A 19,610-nucleotide genomic window follows, 5' to 3' on the forward strand; every position below is an offset into this window, starting at 1 on the left:
CCGCTGTCACGTCCCAGCGGCGCGAATTTTTGAAATTTAAAACGCGCGCTGTTACGACCATCAACATTTATGAGCAGTAGGCATGTTTCCCGCCTTCTCGGAACCGAAGAACCCTGGCAAAGGCAACTCGCGCAGTCAAGATTCGAAGGACGGGACAAATCCCCTTACCACCTCGCAAAACTCCCCGCACCAGGGCAAGACCCTTGGCGCGAGGAGTGGGGGGCAATTGATGAAGGATGATTTGGCCCGACCTCACAGTTATGCGACACGTGGCAAAAGCAATAGCTCGGCACAAAAGCAAGCCTAAGGCATTTTCACCAAGGGGAGAAACCAGCGGACCGAACTCACCCTTGGCCCCAAACCGGAAAGTAATCCACTGGCCTACCTTGCAACAGTTCGGGACATACCTCGCCGAACTAACCTACCTTGTAATAGCTCGGGATACACCGCCGAGCTGGCCTGCCTTGTAACAGCTCGGGATACCCCTCGCTGAACTGACATGCCCTATACATACCTCCGAACTCAAGACTTCGCCTCGCTCACCACTCCACATCACCTTCAGGGCACCAAAACCAAACAAATCGTACTATGTCTGACACTGAGGAATTTTGTTCCCGAGGGCGTCGCACATGACTGACTTGGGATCTGACGCTTGACGACCGCACTCTAAACGGCCACCTGACACCGCTATCTCCAGTTAGAGAGACGGTTAGACAGTGACGGTTCTGTCCCAGTAGAAAGGACAACGGCCAAATTGACAAACGTAAGGGTAATCATACCCAACCTGACAAGGGCCTCGGAGCGAGTGCACGAAGTGATTATAAGAGCCCCCTACTCCCAACAAACAAGGTATGTGAACTTTGCGCTATCTGGTCTATACTTTGCCTTTGAGAGATTATTGACTTGAGCTTTGGAGTTATAACACCGGGTTCCCCCCGGAGTTCCCTCTTCTTTCCCGTTTCAGGCTCCCCGACGCTCTAGCTTAGAGGCGAGTTCGTTGACAGCTAAGACCGGTCGGATCGCGCTCCATCAGAAGCTATTAACGATAGTGCGTCGGAAATGGGTGATTTTCCAGACACAATTGGCAGTGTTTGTGGAAAATAGGGAGTTTATGGCAGTAGTGGACGCCATCCTTGCTGGCCTCTAGTGTGGTATGTCTGAACAGAGTAAGTTCAGATTATTTATTATTATTTTTTAAATTTTCTGTCAAAACAGGCCGACCGTTCGATTCGAACAATCGGACCGTTCAACCCAGTAATCGAACCCATGACCAGTTCGATTTTAAAAACCATGTTAAAAACTTTGGAACTATTGAGTTCTTTTTCTTTTAATGAACCCAGGAGAAATTGGTCTTCTATGCTCTTCCTAAAAGAACAGGTTGCCAATGACTTGGACACCTATCCTAAAGGCTTTGGTAATCCAAGCCCGTCTGGTATAGGTGGGGTCCTCAAAATTGAGGTTGAGATAATCTTCTCTCTTTTTTCAGGTCCACCAAGAGTTGGAGACTCTTCAAATGCTGAATTACTAGCAGACTGTTGAAAGAATCAGCTCAAGCAAGAGTCCTTGTGATAGAAGGGGAGTAGGGGACTCAAAAGTGGTGGAGGAATGGTAGTTGACAGATCTAGATTTTGTGACCTGGTGCTATAGGAATGAAATAAAGAGAATATGAATAAGCATGCAAATGGGAAGGGAAGCAAATCTTTGGCTGATTGTTTAGCCAAGCAAGCAAGGGGTTAAATAGAGAGTGGTTGTTTTGGGCTCAGTTGTAACTTTCTGTTTGTATTAACCTCTGTCTTGTTGGAGAGGACATGGTTCGCACCTCTTAGGGATACTGGTATTGCTTTAATCTTTCGAGTAATAAAGTTTTATTCAATGAAAAAAAAAAACACCAATTGGCATACTTTGCAATGCTTATTCTACAGCCGGAGGAGTCTTGTATAAATAAGCTTACTTTGAATTACATCACAGTGGAAAAAAGCATATTAAGCACCAATTCATCTTGACAAGGAAAAGTTTGATACAATATCTAAGAGATGTTGGATGTTATCTTTTTTGCATTTTAAATTTTCCAAGAGATGGATGCCATCAATATTTATTTTTCCTACAGTGCATGGTACATGCTCATACTTGACGTGGGCCTGCACGAAGGTGCTATTTAAAGACGCGGCCTCCAAGGTTGAGAGCTCGAGACGGGTGCACTCTGCAGGATGACAAACAAGAAAGAAGGTAAAGCGCTAATTTATATACACAATCAAATACCTTACTCGGAAGAAGTTGGACAAAAACTCAAGAAATTTCTTGGGGAACTCCAAACTCTTTCTTTATGTAAGCTAATAATAAACAAAAAGACCCCGACAATTAAACAACGAATATGAGAGATGAGGCTGTTACCAATGGCATGCCCTTAGCTGCTCTCTCCTCCAAAAACCTACACGGTTTGAAGAAGCCAGAGACGCTACCATATGTTTCAGACCACTTCTTGAGACTCGAATATATATATCCAGAGCCAATTGAATCAGCCCAAAACACGATACCACCACTACAAGAAAGAAGAGAGAACAACCGTGAACCACATAAACCATATTATTTACTGCCTTACTGGCTACAATATATATTTATCTCATAAATAATAGCAGTACCATGATAATTAATTTTCATTGTTTAGGTTATGTATGCAAAGCTAAACACGTCATGATTGATTAGATATGACCAAAAGTATGCTGCTAACCTTGGAGGAGAGGAGAGAAAGAAATAATGCAACTGTATCCAAATAGAAAAATAAAGCCTCTACTGTTAAGCCAAAGATCCAAATACAGGCTCTCGTGAAGAAGATCAAGTACCTCATTGATTATTTTGAAAATAAATATGCCAACTTCATGATGGGCATAAAGAGAAAAGGTAACGAAACTGCCATATCAGCTGAAGAGAATTTATTTTTCCTTCAGCATGGCAGGATGGTAACTATTATGCATTGCTAATTTGGAAAATGTTACAATTTGTCCTAAATATAAGCCTCTACCGAAAAGTGAAGATAACAATAAAATTTGTTTCCATGGGGTTTAGTATTCAATACAGCATTTTAGGCTTCAGCCTAGCCCCCATTTGGAAGTGCTTATTTTTAAGCACTTATTGAAAAAAAAAAGCCCTTATTTTAGGCTGGAACCACACCACTAAGCACTTACATGCATTTCGGGAATAAGCCACCATTCTGAATAAGCTCCAAAATTTGCCTTTTTTTTTCCAACTGCTGCTTGAAAAAAAATGCTTATTGTGTTCAAGGGCCATCTTGCCCTGCCACATAATTTTCAAAATACCTATCCTACCCCATTTGAAAGAAACACTTTTTCACTGAACATTCATAAGCACTTATTAGGATAAACACTTATCCTATAAGCATTTATTTATCTAATAAGCACTCCCTAATGGGGGCTTAATAAGTTAAAGTAACAAGAAGGCTAATATTACATGGATGCTATGTTAATAAACTGGAAAAAAAAAGTCAGCAGTTTTCCATCAAACAATGTGGCACAAAAATGAAATGGCAAGACAGGACTCATGTAGCCAGCCCTATATAGTTGGGACAAGGCTTAGGTGACGATGAAACACATAATATGTAAAATGACAGGCTCCATTTTAGATTCAACCAAGTAGGGTATAAGATTAAGCACCAGGAGAACTCACCGATAAGAAGGGAAACTCATTCCAAGAACAGATGCAATGTCTAGATCTGATGCTCGAACAACCACTCTTTCATCCAGAACACGACAAGCCTCATTTACCACTGGAAAGAGAACCATCTCCACAATTTCTTGGTCACTCACAGTTATGGGCTACAAGTCAACCACAACATGTCAGGTACTCTTCAACTGCATCTAAAAGCAAGCAAATGCTCATTTATATCTATCTGTACATAAGTTGGTATTTGACATCAAAGTACATGGACTTAAAACTACTAATTAATGCAAACTGATATGTCTATCCATTAACACAGAAAGTCAGCAACCTTTCCACCAGGCATGATGTTGGAAAGCCTTCTAAATTCCTCAATAATTGGTACAACACTAGGATCAGGCTTTGGCTTGCTTCCCTTTTCAAATGTATAATATCCTTTTCCATTAATTTTACCTATAATGTTGAAAGCATTTCATCAGATCAAGACATAAAGCAATGAAAGGCCTGAGTAATAGTGCACAACTTAAGGAGGATTTTATATTAATGTAGAAGGTGAAAATCCCTCAATTACCATTTCGTCCACTTTTCACCAGAAGATCCACAAGTGGAGACTTGAATGCCCGATCTGGGAATGAAGTGGCAAATTCTTTCCCCACTGCCAATGCTACCCCATATCCAGCCAAGTCCTGAAGCCTGTCAGTATAACCACAACGTGAAACATGTCCTACTCATGCCCATAAAAGGTGCAAAATTGAAATAGACAGGATGGTTAATCAATGTTGAAATAAGTCAATGTATTGTAGCTTCCAAGGCCTCCTTAGAAATGCTCTATAGAACATGGATATGTTACATGTGCAAGGATATTTGTAAATCAATGCTTAAATATGAAAAGAATGATGTCAAGGGAAAGAAATTACTGAAAAGGTCCCATCGGCATGCCAAAACTGCTGATCAATCTGTCAATTCTGAACACGTCCACTCCTAAGCCTGCCAAAATATGTGCTCCTTGTGTGTATGGGAAGAAGGTACGGTTGACTGCAAATCCAGTACAATTTCTCACCACAACAGGAACTTTTTTTATCATCTTCCCAACTGCCATTAAATCAAGGATTACTTGCGCAGAAGTCTTCTCCGTACGAACGATTTCTAGGAGAGGCATCACATGTGCAGGACTGTTCAATATAGAACACATCAAAACCAGGTCACAAGAATAATTCAAGAACAAAGAGATGCTCAATAAATAATTATAAAAAAAACAACATATCAAGTTTCAGAAACTTCCTAAAAGATCGGCAGATGATGTTATGAAATGCTCTTCCTCTTGTACATGAGAAGCTACCAAGTGTAGTAGTGTGATTAACAAAATTTGCTGATATGCAAGGCAAAATTTCTCATTTAGGGTATTTGATGAAATATCTATTAAAGATCTTGTACCTTGAGGATGGATAGATTCAAAGAAAGTGTCAGTTTTCAAAGCCCTTACAAAAAGTATCAAAAGATTGGAAAGGATCACGTGGAATTGCCTGTGGAAAGTAGAGGATTATAAGAATGATCACCTCATCAGTTTGGAAAGTTGTATGAAAGACAATAAGATAAGGTGGCCTTGGGCTGGGAAGATTAATCCTAGGAATCAAGAGTGATACTTCTTTCTCCTTGGAAAGGTCATCTTGGTCATTCTTGTTTCCTTCTCCAGATTTATTAGGTATCACCTTTTTTGACAGGATTGGATTTTGAGAAGAAACTTTGGTTTGAAGAAGATTACTCCATTGTTGAAACATCCAAAATCGTTCTCTATTTCTCTTCATAAAAACCATGCAATTTTATTTTGTATTTCAAAACTACTGCTAGTTTTTCTTGGGATTTGGGCTCTATAGAGGTTTGAGAGACCATGAACTTGCTGATGTTTTTAATCATTTTTATTCTTTAGAGGTGTTTTATTGACTCTAAAGAGCTGATAGTTGAATTTGGGCTGTGGAATGAATCCCACAATCACCTCCTAAAGTTAGGGCCTTTTGTTGGGAGTTGATTTACTTGAAGATCAACAATTCTGAGGACTTTCAAAAAGGAATGCCTCTTTAGTGCTTTTTAGTTTTGAACAAATCAAAAAGTTGTGAATCCACTTTCTTTTTACTAATTTCCTTTTGTTTGTGGTTGAAAATTCGGAGCATTTTCTCTTTGTTTTTTAGGTAGATGCCCTCAAGGAATATAAACAGGCTTTTTGCCCCTCATTTTTCAATCATGAAAGGAAAGGGAACGAGATACTATGGATGTTTAATAAAAGCTGTCCTATGGGCAAGTGGAACAAGATACCATCTTCCCAAGTCAGCACCTGATTCTTGTGCTGGGGAATGCATATTAGTAGCAAGTGGAATAGGTCTTGGTTGTTCTATATTGAGGGTGATGTACCCTCGATATGTACTTGTATTTCTGCTGCACTTAATTTTGTCAAATGTCAAAATGACAAAGATGTCTAATGATCAATGGTAGGCAACTTATGTTGTTATAATACTTTTCTTAGCATATATATCAACAGGACTTTATCAAGATGAATAAAAAGAAATAGAAGAGATGAAGCAGTGATAGCCAGGGAGCAACCTGCTAAACCCGATATTCAGAAACTATAAACCCAATATGATAGGAGCTATTGGCAAAATTTGCAAGAATTGCAACAATCCACTAACACTAAATTTTCTTTTAGTAAAACATCAAGGCACTTTTAGCTCTTATTTTTTCAGTTTTGAAAAATTAAAATTAAAAATAAAATTTCTACTATATTTTGTTCTTGATATGTAGAAACTAAAAATAAGTTCTTCTGCTTGCAAAAAAAATTGACTTTTAAATGCACACCATAAAAATTCTGTTGATGCCATACAGGTGTTGAAGCAAGCCTGTCATGTCTATGTATGTTAGTGATGACGAAATCTATCGGGTTTTTATATTTCTTTTTGCTAGTTGATTGCTCCTCAAAGAGTTGGAGGATATCATGATCCCCCAGCTTAATTTATGTTGCTTAATCACCATTTTTTGATAAATGGTACAATCAAACTTGCAATGCTTTATGCATTGTTAATGAAATCAAACATAACCATGTACTCTTCATATACAGGATGTATATCCATATATGTAATGCAAATATATGATTTTCATCATAATGATTTGTCTCTTCATTGGTGACCATGAATATAATCTGTATATGCACAGTTGCACACTAAGAAGAAGAGAGGTATACCTGAAGAAATGTGCCCCCACAATTCGATCTTGAGATCTGGTCTTTTCTCCAATTATATTCAGGTCAATTGTAGATGTGTTTGTTGCCAGAATGCAGTGAGGAGGGCAAGACTTCTCAAGTTCATTAAATATTGATTGTTTAAGTGGAATGCTTTCAATAACAGCCTGCAGAGAGTGCAAAACCGCATCAAAAAACATCTTCAACATAATAACAAGAAGTCAACAGAAGCAGCAGCAACAACAATTATAACCAATCCAAGAAGAAAAAAATATCCTTCTGAATAGTTCTAGAAAGAAAACAAAAACTCAAGCATTTCTCATGCTTAATATAAAACTTTGAGATCTAATAGTAACAAAAATTAGAGAGAAGTGTTGTGAGATGATGGAAAAAAGTAGGAACGGTGTGTTCTCAGTAAAGTCTGTTTATAAAACCTTGACAAGGAATTAGGAGGAGAAGGCGGGTGTAAGGGGGGGTTTGTAAGAATTATTCCTCCTAGGGTGGAGGTTTTGCATGGCTAGTAGCTTTGGACATAATTCTTACCAAGGATTGTATTGAAAGTAGGGGAACTCAGATGGCAAGAAGATGCTATTTATACATAGCCAAGGAGGAGGCTGTGATTCACTGGCTGCTGCTTTTCAAAGTATATATGGGGATTAGACGTCTTTATGGGCTGAGCTCGGGTTGAGATTTTGCCAATATTTGAATGGGCCTGGCCTGAAGCAGTGAAAATGTTCATGGGCTGAGCTCGAAGCCCGGCCCATCAACAGGTCTGATGGGGATACTTCAGCCTTTTCAGTCTTGATCTGTGGGATCTAAGATCTCCAAAAGATATCTTTGCTCATTGGCCTACTTTGAGTGGAAATAGGAAGGCAACAATTGCATGGAGCTGTTTTTCTTTTGCTATTTGTTGGGAATATGGAAGGAGAGAAATAGAAGAATTTTTTAAAACAATCAAAGTGCAGGGATCAATTGTATCTTCCAATGGAAAAAGAATGTTGGAAAGGATTTTGATTTTACTGGAGTTGGATTTTGGTCATCTTAAGAGTTAAGAGTCTTTGGGCTGATTTTTTTGTATTATGTTTTTTTTTTCATGTAATGATTGTTGATTTCTCATCACCCCATGGATGTACCATTTTATTTATCAATGAATTTTCTTTTTTATTTATTAGCAAAAAATACTGGAAATGGTAGCAGGTTTAAGCCCATAAGGCCTTCAGTTTACAACCATATGCACGTACAGTTTCTATTCCTCTCATGGAGAAAAAGAAAAAACATTGAAGCTGCTAAAATTGCTGGCATATTAAGACGAAAGGAATAAATACCACCAAACTGACAAACAAAATGATCAGTTTTATTTTTGCCAACAATACCAAATACTAGGAAAATCGATAAAAATACCTGTTAATGAAGAGTTGCATCACTGATACAAATATATGGAATAAATCAGCATAAACAAAATATGACAGAACTCATTAATGTCTCATAGAAGCTTGAAAGCAGCTTATTTATTTATCAAAACACAGACAAAAATGCGATAACCCACCTCTATGACCATATCGACGTTTTTAAATTCTGAATAGTCCAATACACCTTTAAGAATTGAAAAGGCCTTCTCTGCTTTATCCTGTGTCAATTTTCCTCTTGTAACTAGGCTTCGAAGATTTGCTGGAACATATTGTATGGCCATAAGTGACTTAAAGAAAAATACTCAAACACAGATACAAGTAACTTCATCAAAAAGAGAAGTTTAACTACATGTACCAAACAAACAATGCCAGATGTCTTTTCTAACATGTGAAAGCTTTCTACTTATAGAGGGCAACTCTCAGAAAGAGGCATCTGTTTTCAAACCTTCTATTGATTTCATCCCCTTTTGCAGATATTCAGAACTAATTTCCTTAAGTATAACAGATATGTTGCTAAGGAGAAGAGCTGTTGCTATGCCAGAACCCATCAGACCCCCACCAATTACAGCAACTTTTTTTATGCTCGTTGGCTTAAGCCCAAGATCAGTAACATTAGGTACCTGCAACAAGTACATTTGAGGAAATTCATTCAGAAAAAAGGCATAGCAACTAGGTTATTGAGTCTATGAAGCAGAAAATCGGTTCTTATTCACAACTCAGTTTGAAATAGAATCTACATGGATACAGTACATAACAGTCCAATTGCTGCAGAAACCAGGTGCCATTCCACTCCAATATAAAGGCATGCAACCATTGATAACCAAAATTAAATCAAAATTGTAATAGTAGAATGTACAGTACAGGAAAAAGAAAGGGACCGCATTAGTTTGACATAAAACCATATACAAGTATGCAACATTGACACTTCAACAAACAACCTTGGATATATTGCCCAAGAAAATCATCAATAGATATAATGAACACAAACTTTAGCTTGCCACTATTTGTGTTAGGTTCCCCCACTCTCCTCCTAGCCGGGTCGAGCCAGTCAGTGAACCTACAACGGCTGGGCCTAATGCTGAAACCAGAATGAGGCCTCCCATTGAAAAGGTGTACATCCGCAAGCCATGACAGCCCAACAGTCAAAATTAGCTATGCGGAGCAGAGACAGTTTTTACTTTTGGAATATTCTGGTTCTTATTCTGACAGTCTGTTAGGATATGTGTCAGCTCTCTCTATATGTTTCTAGGAATTACTGATGGAAGGATATGGAATTACCCTTGCAATCTCTCGCTTTCTCTCTTCTTCATTCTTAGGAGGATTGAACTTCCCTCGAAGAGAGCTCCTGTTTTGGGCAGTAACCCAACAATGTCATATGAAGCCCTATACATGTATATATTTTGATGATAGAATTAAAAGAAGAAGAAGAAGAGAGAGTCAAGCTGACACCCCAAGTCACAAGTATGAAAACAACATAAAAAAGAAACAAATAAATAATATTAAAAGGATCAATCCATCATCAAAGACAATACCCAAAATAGACCATAAGCTTAATGATTCGTCAATGTCTTCAAACTCCAGATTTATAAAAAGAAAATGTCTTCAAACTCCAGATGCACCAAAAGCTTATCAAGATAAGAGAATTGATATCTGAACATATCCTTCTGTTATTACTCTTCTTGCTTTCAAACCTACACATGAATATTGTCATAGTTTTATCTCATTAACCACATGAAGTCCTTGTATACAGGGCTTGGACCCTCCCTTTTTTTTTGAATTACCATACTCAATTCAATTATCTTCACCTAAAAAAAAAAAAAAACAACTTAGCAATACAATCTAGAGATGTTCATTATTTGCTGTGTATCCAAGTGCTAGCATATAACACCATGTGAGGATTTAGTTTAGTCAAATCACTCAGCATTGCCTAACCAACTGTTTTGCCTGGTCAAGATCCTAGCTCCATCAAGTCCATGGCATGCTCAGCTAGATTTGGTTGTCTACTGGTGCCTAGGCATCACTTAGCACCTGGTCATTACTGAGATCCATTTACATTACAATTTTAAAAATGTTCCCAACTCTTAATTTAATATTTAAAATGAAGATTGCTATTAATTTAGAGGGAGAACTTAACTAAAGGAATTATGCTTGGGGGAGCTTTGAGGGGTTTCCAAGTGGGGAATGGTGTTGAAAACATTGCTTTGCTACAATTTGCAGATGATACACCATTCTTTTATGAAGCTTATATGGAGAGTCTAGAGACTTTGAAATATATCCTATGGTGGTTTGAGGTTGTATCAGGGCTGAAATTAAATCTACAAAAGAGTGAATTGTTTGCTATGGAGCAGGGGCAGGAAATGAAGGTCTTGAATGAAACTTTAGGCTGTGGTGTGGGCTAGCTTCCTGGGGCTTCTGCTTGGAGACAAGGCAAGCAGCACTTTGAGATCCAATGATTGAAAGGTTTGACAGGAAATTAACAAAAAAATAAGACTTAGATGACTGACACAGAATATGGAAGTGAGGCTTCAATGGATAAAACAAAGTGCCAACTCAGGGTAGGAAGGGGTTCCATGTTTTGGGCTCTGTTGTAAGTTTTTTTTTCTTTTTTCTTTTTTTTTTTTGTGGGGAGGGCTAAGAGAGCTTATCCCTCCCCTTATCTTGTTTTTTGTTGTGTCTTCTTTCCTTTTAATCATCTAATGAATTGGTTTGGTTCAGTTATTGATCCAAAAAAAAAAAAAAAAGATTTGACAGGAAATTAGCCTGGTGGAAAGTGAGGTATTTATCCATGGGAAGAAGTAGTACTCTTTTCTTTTTTGATAAGTGGTTAAGTGGTACTCATCAAAAGTGTTATTGCAGCACTGCTTACTACCAACCTTTTTCTCCAATCCCTTCAGGTGTGGCCAGGCAGTTGGAGAAGAAAATGAGGGAAACCTTTAGAGGTGGAAGGATGAGTTCAGGTTCCATCTAGTTGATAGGAAAAGGTCTGCAGACCAATGAAGGCTGGAGAGCTGGGGATTATACATTTGAAAAAGTTCAACAATAGGAAAGTGGTGTTGGAGATTTAATGAGGATCCAGGCAGCTTATGAAGAAGAGTGATAGAAGCCAAATTTTGTGTGAGGGAGATGAGGTGGGAAGCTGGAAGCAACATCAATTCTTATGGCACCTTGTTTTGGAAAGGAATTAAAAAGGTATATTCCGAATTTTGTCAAGGAATAAGATATCAGGTTGGAGAAGGTAAAAGAGTCAAATTTTGGGTGGACAAAAAGCTCTGATGGAAGCGTACCCGCCCTTGTTCATTATTGCACAGAATAGGGAGGCTCTGGTCAAGGGCTGGCTACATGATCTCCATTGGAGATCATATTTGGAATCCAGCCCTTAGGAGTAATTTGAGTGATTGAGAGGCGGTGGAAATGATTCAAAGATTGCAACAGCATTCTCCTCAGGGGGCAACCAGATAGCAAACATTGGAGATGTTATGGACGCATTCCTCGGGAAGACGTACCATCGCCGCCGGCAGCAACAGGAACCTAACCCACCGCCAGCAGCAGCAGTGATTCGATGATTCTCATCCTACCCAGTTCGGCAACAGCAGTCTCATCCAGATTAGATTAGATCATCTTGCTTGTTCTTATCTTATTCTATTGCTCTTATCTTATCTTGTTAGTAAGTTATCAGATTAGGATTAGCTTATCTTATCCTTAGCAAGATAGAACTGGAAGTCTCCCTATTCAGCAAGGAGACTCCCTAAGATTAGGACTCTTGTAATCTCCTATTTAAGGAGACACCATTATTGAATGAGGATATCGAATATTCAGTTAAAGGAATGAGTTAGGAGAGTTGGTGATCTCTTGAACAAATCACCAAGGTGCCAAGATAGGTTCATCAAGAGCAGGAAGGAACAAGGGAAAACAAGAGGTTTTCCCCGTGGACCAACCCGTGACAAGATCCTATTCCCGGGCCCATAACAGGAGATGGGTCCTATAAAAGGTCAAATCCTTGTGTTGTCTGTGATTTCCCAGCCAGAAGAATTTGGCCTTCTGCCACTCCATCAAAAATTAAGTTTTTTACATGGACTGCTGCATTGGAGAAATGCTTGACCTGTGACAAGTTGCAAAGAAAGGATATGCCTTTGGCTCAAGTGAGGTGTGTTCTGTGCTCTACAGAACTGGAGTCTGCTAACCATTTATTTCTGCATTGCCCTTTCACATCTAGGGTATTAGGTATAGTTTTGGAACTTTCAGATGGGCTGGCTGTTTTTCCCAATCGATCCATCCTTCCTGCACAGATCGCAGTTATGGGGGTTTAGGCAAAAAGGAAAGAGTGGTAAGGGGGTTATTTCCGACGAATATTTTTGGAGTGTGTGGGAGGATAGAAATGCTTGGATATTTGAAAATAAATACTGAGGATCAAATAGTTCTGGGTAAAATTAAAGGAAAGCTTTGCTCCTGGTTGTCAGTATGTAAGGAATCCAGGAGCATAGAATACAACAAATTTTCTGATAGGGACATATTGTTTTCTTGCCAATTGCTTGATAACAGAAATTCTGTATAGTCAGAAGTCCTATAGCAGTGTGGATGTACATGGCACTGGATTGAAATCGCTTTTTGTTTATAATACAATAAATTACCTAAAAAACATAACTAAAGGGGATTAGGACTTATACCCCAGGGCTTGCCTCTTTCTACTGCTAGAGAAGGTAGGTACTAGAGAGCAACCAATTGCCCAAGTGTTGTTGGGACACTTCAAATACACTACATGGGGTAGCTATGTATGACACATTCAGATTGTCCCACATAGCCATACCTAATACCTACACAAAAAATGAGAAGATTAAATTCAGTCAATTCCTTCATATAATATAGGCCAGACAGAGTATCAGGTCCATGCTACTACATTAAATTCTCTAGTAGCATAAAATGGATTGTCTATTGTTTTCTTTTCAAACCTTTGTTCTTTTTTTTATCTTTGATGGATAAAGATATGTTTTATTACCTTCCGTTCTTGGCCTAATTTCAATGACATCATAAAACCAATGCATCACAATATGCAGTGACACAGGCTAAATCTAGAAACGATCAATGCTGACAATGAAAAAAAGGAATAATTTCACATAATTAAACATCCCATGAATCACACAAAAAGGAAGTAAAGAGAAGAAAGGCAAGATGTGCTAATGGAACGATGGAATGTAGATACATGCCCATCATATGATTCGTATCAAGAGGTACCTTGGACGTAGCACGTTGAGCAAAGAAGACATGAACAAGACCTTTTGACGTGCTTGATAACACTAACTCCTTAAATACTTTTGCCTCCTGCAATGAGCAGTCCCAAATTAGCATTTTTTAATAAGGATTTGAAGTAAGATTACCACAAATAGGGAATCACATAAATCACATTTCACATATCATCAGGTGAAACTTAAGTGTACTTTCCCCCCTCGTATTTGTAAAGCAATAAAACTCCAGATAAATATATAGCAACATTAGACAGATAAAAATGAAAGCACGCATATCTCCTTATGAAAGCAGACAAACTGGAGATAAATTAAAATTATAAAACCCCCCAGAAGCATATATACCTTCAAAACACCAGAATATCCTCCAAAAACAATGCCTTCCTCAATCACATCAAGACATGCCTGATGCTGAGGCATATTTGGAGCAGTCTGTCTTGCTCGTTTTCTAGCAGATTTCAATATCTCACGTGCTTCAGAAAGGGAACAAAGTTTGTCAGTCCTGTGAAGTGAATTCATCCAAGGTCTACGCCTTTCAGCAATGTCCAAAGCCCAGAGTCGAGATACTTTCAGCAAATCTTTAGGGGATACAACAGCATCAACAAGACCTAACTTCTTCCCTTCTTCAGACATTATTGGCTTTGATGACTGCAAAAAGGTACTAGTATGATACAATCATGACCGTAGAAAAGCCTTATTTAAAACATAATTGAATTGACCGAAATTAAAATAATGTAGATCAAGATGGAAGCTGAATCCATGTGATGGTTTCAATCTCCATTCAGTTTGGTCTGAAGTTAGATAGAAGATTTAGTAGGTTTTACATTGTCTGCCTATTTGGTTCTGCTAAAATATTCCAATCCTGGTATCACTAGTTCACTACATGTATTTTAATACCATACTTTTCAAGGCGTCTAGGTGATTCTGGGCGACACTGGGGCGCCTAGGCAATAAAAATTTTATAATATGAAAAACTGACTTTTTGGCTAGTTTCCTAGTTTTATATACCATTCAGCGTGTATGTTAATTGAAAAATAGCAATTCTCTTTATTAAGAACATTAAATCTCCTCTAAAAATGTGGCAAATCATCACATCTAAAAGATAAAAATCTTTTACATATATTAATTTCGTTATTTTCAAAAATAATACTACTATAATAAGTATTTAATAGAGCAAATTCATATTAATTAGCAGCTAAAAAAGGTTATTAACTTTATGTGATAAATATTCAAGATGGAAAGTAAAATAGAAAAAAAAACAAGGGTGGAGTTTCTGTTTTATTTAATTAGAGAGAGAATAGAAAAAAAAAAAAAAACTTTATTATTTTATTGTTTCTTTCCCCTTTGGGTGAGGCGCCCAGCCAAGGGCGCCTAGGCGACGCCTTGGCAACTATGTTCAATACTAGTAATTTCATAATATAAAATAAATATTTTTTAATCCTTCAGCTTTCTCACCAGGTTGAATAAAATAGAAACTTACCAGCATCATTTCAACAGCCTTTGGTAACCCAACAAGCCTTGGAAGATGTTGAGTGCCTTAAAAGTAACACATAAGTTGATTTAGTTGTGTCAAATGTCAGACAAAAAATAAAAAGGGAAAATCTATTATGCCAGAAAGGCATGGTACCAGAAGAGCTTTGACCAATCAAAGCCCGCCTGTGAATTTTGATAAATACTATCTGACTGGCTAACATGTTTATGATACCAGTTGATTGGTCACAAGTTTTTCGGATATGATGTCTTTCTGGTATCATGGTCGAACCCAAATAAAAATGATCCTCAACCACGAATTCCACATGTCAAAGAAAGCTTAGGTACCTCCAAACCCAGGAATAACTCCAAGTGACAACTCTGGCAAGCCAAGTTGAGTTTTTGGTGTGGCAATACGTGCATGGCATCCCTATGTAAGGTTAATCAAAGGGAATCAATTGAGAATCTTGACAATAACATATCTATGGCTGTTTAGCAGATTATACAAACCATTGCCAATTCTAGGCCACCACCAAGTGCAAGTCCTTGAACAGCAGCAACAGAAGGCTTTTTTGCATCTGATATCAGCATGATGACATAAAAAACATAACCATACAAAAGAACAGAAACTTTTATAAGCACTAAAATCATTACAAACACTTAAGGCTGCATTTGGATCAGAGATTTCTGGATTCCACCTTCTGGGTTCATTGTAATAGCAGTTTCGGATTTGGAAACCAGTGGAACTTAAGCCTTAAATTCTGCAATTTTGGCATATTTGAAACTCCCTAGAGAGGGGGATTGAAGTTCCACAGAATTGAGGTGTAAGTAGAATTAAATTCCAACTCCACTCCCTTGATCCACACACAGCCTAAAGTTATAGTCTATTAATGTTAAGACACCATTAAGGACCCAAATATTCAGTCAAGTACCTTCCATTATGTTAACCACAAGTTCAACTGATACATCTGGTAATAGTGAAATATCCCCTGCCAGACCAAATAACTCATTGACAAATTTCTAATAGCCAATTCATGATAAAAAAATAAAATAAAATAAAACCACACTCAATTACAAATTTACAACGATAGAGATTTATGAGTTTATACCATTCTTGTGGATGGTCTGAAAAACATTGATATCAAAACCACCAGAAAATTTTCCACCCTCACCTGTAAAGGAAGAAATAAAGGAAAAGCACAGTTAGAGACAACTGTAGTGCACACAATGTAAATGCTTGGGAAGAATAAATGTATTGTTGGAGGTATTGATAAATATGATTATATGAAGTCTTTGGAAGTAATGGTTGGGTATATAAAATCAAACTAGCAAGATGAGTGAAAAATATGAAATTGATACAGATGTACCACATATGAGAAAGGTAAAAAGAAAATGATGTTACATCAGGTGAGATATTGATTTTCATTTTGATAACTTCATCAGTGGGAAAGAGATATTGCCTAATATCTACATAATATTATTGATATAGAATGTTAAACCATATTTTGATGCACCACAGCAGGTCCATGGGGATGGTACGCAGCAGATATTGATTCATAAAAGATGTAGTCATGCAGAGTACTGTGCTTAACCTCGTCAAGGCTTGGTGAATTTCTGGTATAGAAAGTTGGCAAGTTCGTGACTATCACTTTCAAAAAATAAAAATAAAAATAAAAATAAAAGGAAAAAACCCCTAATTCTGTATAGACATGGAAAACCTAAAGGTAGTTAAGGTTAAGGTCGCCTCGGAGGTCAACCGCCTAGAGAAAAAGATAATCTTTCAGAGCATGCCCTGTTTCACCAACAACCTACAACATCATTACAGTTAGCAAAAAAAAAATATCATTACAGATATGTAGCAATTAGCTGATTTTGTTGTAAATTCAAAACCGGTAGCAAATAAGAAAAAGAAAAAATAAAAGATGGTCGCCCGGAAGAAGTTTCATTTCTTAATGATTCCGATCAACAAGATAATTTGATATTTTGATTGAGTTTCCTGGATGGGCTCATCGTTCAATTAGATGGATGAGACAGCTTCCTTTATGAGCCCCAATGTATGGTTAAGATTTCACACACTCGAAGTTCTGATTAATGGAAGTAATTCCCATAGCTCTCATACCCTTGACCTCAACATAAACCTTGAAGGCTTGAACTATAGTGGATCTACTACAACTATACGCCATTACAACGAACTTGAAATTGCCATGTTTCTTAGGTAGGCGAAATTTCCATGTATCAGAACAAGAAAACACAAAGTAAAACAATAATAGCATATGGCAGCAGAAGCTGAACCTTACCCGTCAGCACAATAGCTTTAACATCATTTCTTCTCATCGCTTCAGTGTACTTCTCCTTCAACGCTGCGATAACTGCATTCAGAGAAAGAAGATCAGATTCTTCATCCTTTTAGCAAATCAGACCATAACAAGAAATGAAATTATCAAAATTCAACTGCAAGCGAAACCAAAAATATTTCCGGTAAATTGAAGATAACTAGATAAACAAACAGATCAATCAAAACCACAGTCCTGATCATAGAAATCGAGAATATATATATATATATATGACAAGAAAAACATGGGAATTATAGGCTTATAGCTCACTTGAAGGGGCTAGTGCGTTCACGGGAGGATTACGCATCGTGATAATTGCGACTCCATCGCTCCCGACTTCGATCGTGACTCCGACCTTCGCCATAGCCAACGGTTTGCAGAACAATAGCTAGGGTTTTTGAGGTAAGCTCGATCAAGAGAAGAGGAGACGAAGAGAAGCAAACACTAGTCGCCTAGTCGGGTATGAAGTGAAACCGAGGAATTGCGTCTTCTCGGAATTTATCTGATCAATGATTTATATTGCGGGAAAACGCTGGCAAAGTTGCAATTGGCTAGTGTGCCACGTAATCCGTGATGTAACATAAGCTCTGATTATGACGTCGCTCGATACTCCTTAGAAACTAGATGGAATATAGACGATTGAAACAGGATATTATCAAAAGTTCCGATTAAATCCAACGGCTTGAAGCATCGTAGTCATTTAACTATTCTACTATGAGCACTAGGTGATACATTGGGGGGCAAAAGTTAATTATATTAATATAAAGAAGATAAAGAGATATTTATTTATTTTTCACGTTGGGGTGATTTGGTGGTGCAAAGACAAAGAAGCCACTGTTGTTGGTATTTGGTAATGGTAATGGTGGAGTACTGGAGTTCGATCAGCACCATAAGCGGAGACTGTTATAATCGGTGAAAACCGTTGGATCAGGATCTTTTATGGGATATATGTATTGAGGGATCCACAGCTAGTAATGCAGTTATTGTGGATTGAAATCGATGATTTTCCTAATGGAAACAGCCAAACGGGAGATTTCTAATAAAAAATCTGAAATGGGTTGGGCGTATAATAGTTGCTGACTAGGTGTGAAAGCGAAGGTCCAAATTCCCGGTCCCGGTTCAAAAGGTTCCATTAATCCAAAGTTCCCATCTTTGTAAGGATCCGTGTTTTTTGTTTTTTCTCGGTTCTGTTTGTCTGCAATTCGAGTTTTCTAACGGGATCGAGACGTGTCATTTCAAACAATTTTATGGATTATAAGTTTATAATTACATTTTTTTTAAGTACTCTGGAAAGGCAATTCAGAATGAGAGCCCCTCATAGTCTATTACTAGCCTCCTAAAACCGTATCCTGCCCATGAATTGATGCGCCGTATCCTGCCTATGAATTTGACATCAATTTGTGATTAGGATTGTACCGTGGGATTACAAAATTCTATCTAATCTTTCTTTTTTTTTTACTCCTTAAGGCTTAGTTTGGAAAGAGCACAAATGCAAATACATATAAAATAATGCAAAATATAAGATTTTGCACTCTTCATATTTGCATTTATACTACTTTCAAACCGTGCCTTATGTTTAATTTGAAAGGAGTATAAATATAAATATAATGTAAAAACATACAAAATACAAGGTTGTGCGCTCTAAATATAAATATTTATATTCCTTTCAATCTAACCTTTTACATACAAAATGGTACAAAACAAATGGTTTTGCACTCTACATATTTGTATTTGTACTCCTTCCAAACTGAGCTTGGAGTACAAATGCAAATATGTACATTACAAATACATACTTGATTTAGTTGTCATGTGTGCAATGCAAACAAATGCATCCAAATACAAATGATTTAGAATGAAAATTCTCATTTATTTTTTAGGGTAAAATACAAAACCTCCCCCTAAGTTTTTGACAACAATAAAAACCTCCACTATAATTTCATTTTAACAAATATCTCCCTTGAAATTTTGAGAAACTCGACAAAAACCTCCCTTCCATCATCTTTCCAGATGGAAAATGTTAGATTAATGCACCATCATTTTCCAAATACCAACTCTACCCTTTTATAAATTATTTTACATACAAAATTACTAAAATAACCATATTTTAACTTGACAAAAACCTCCTTCAATGGTCATCTTTTAACGTTTTTGTTGAGTCAAAATAGGATTATTTTAGTAACTTTGTATGTAAAATAATTTATAAAAGGGTATAATGGGTATTTGAAAAAAAAAAAACTAGTGCATCAATCTAATGTTTTCCGTC

General features: G+C 37.4%; 1 protein-coding gene across 1 annotated transcript; it reads right to left on the bottom strand.

Annotated features, from left to right (window-relative positions):
* Positions 1-1,933: 1,933 nt before the first annotated feature.
* LOC148869120 (peroxisomal fatty acid beta-oxidation multifunctional protein AIM1-like) lies at positions 1,934-17,858 on the bottom strand. The gene is made up of 18 exons (XM_088972090.1): positions 17,618-17,858; positions 17,312-17,383; positions 16,124-16,186; positions 15,947-16,003; positions 15,525-15,592; positions 15,363-15,444; positions 15,025-15,080; positions 13,890-14,192; positions 13,533-13,623; positions 8,753-8,923; positions 8,445-8,566; positions 6,902-7,065; positions 4,590-4,844; positions 4,244-4,365; positions 4,004-4,125; positions 3,682-3,830; positions 2,392-2,539; positions 1,934-2,200 (listed from the first exon to the last, which is right to left on the bottom strand). Exons 1-18 carry the CDS (start codon positions 17,709-17,711, stop codon positions 2,156-2,158), a joined length of 2,184 nt encoding a protein of 727 aa, XP_088828216.1. The 5' UTR covers positions 17,712-17,858; the 3' UTR covers positions 1,934-2,155.
* Between the last annotated feature and the right edge of the window lie 1,752 nt (positions 17,859-19,610).

This window comes from Nelumbo lutea, chromosome 2 (genome assembly GCF_056320005.1).
Source record: "Nelumbo lutea isolate HS-2025 chromosome 2, American lotus-T2T, whole genome shotgun sequence".
In the NCBI taxonomy this organism is placed as follows: domain Eukaryota; kingdom Viridiplantae; phylum Streptophyta; class Magnoliopsida; order Proteales; family Nelumbonaceae; genus Nelumbo; species Nelumbo lutea.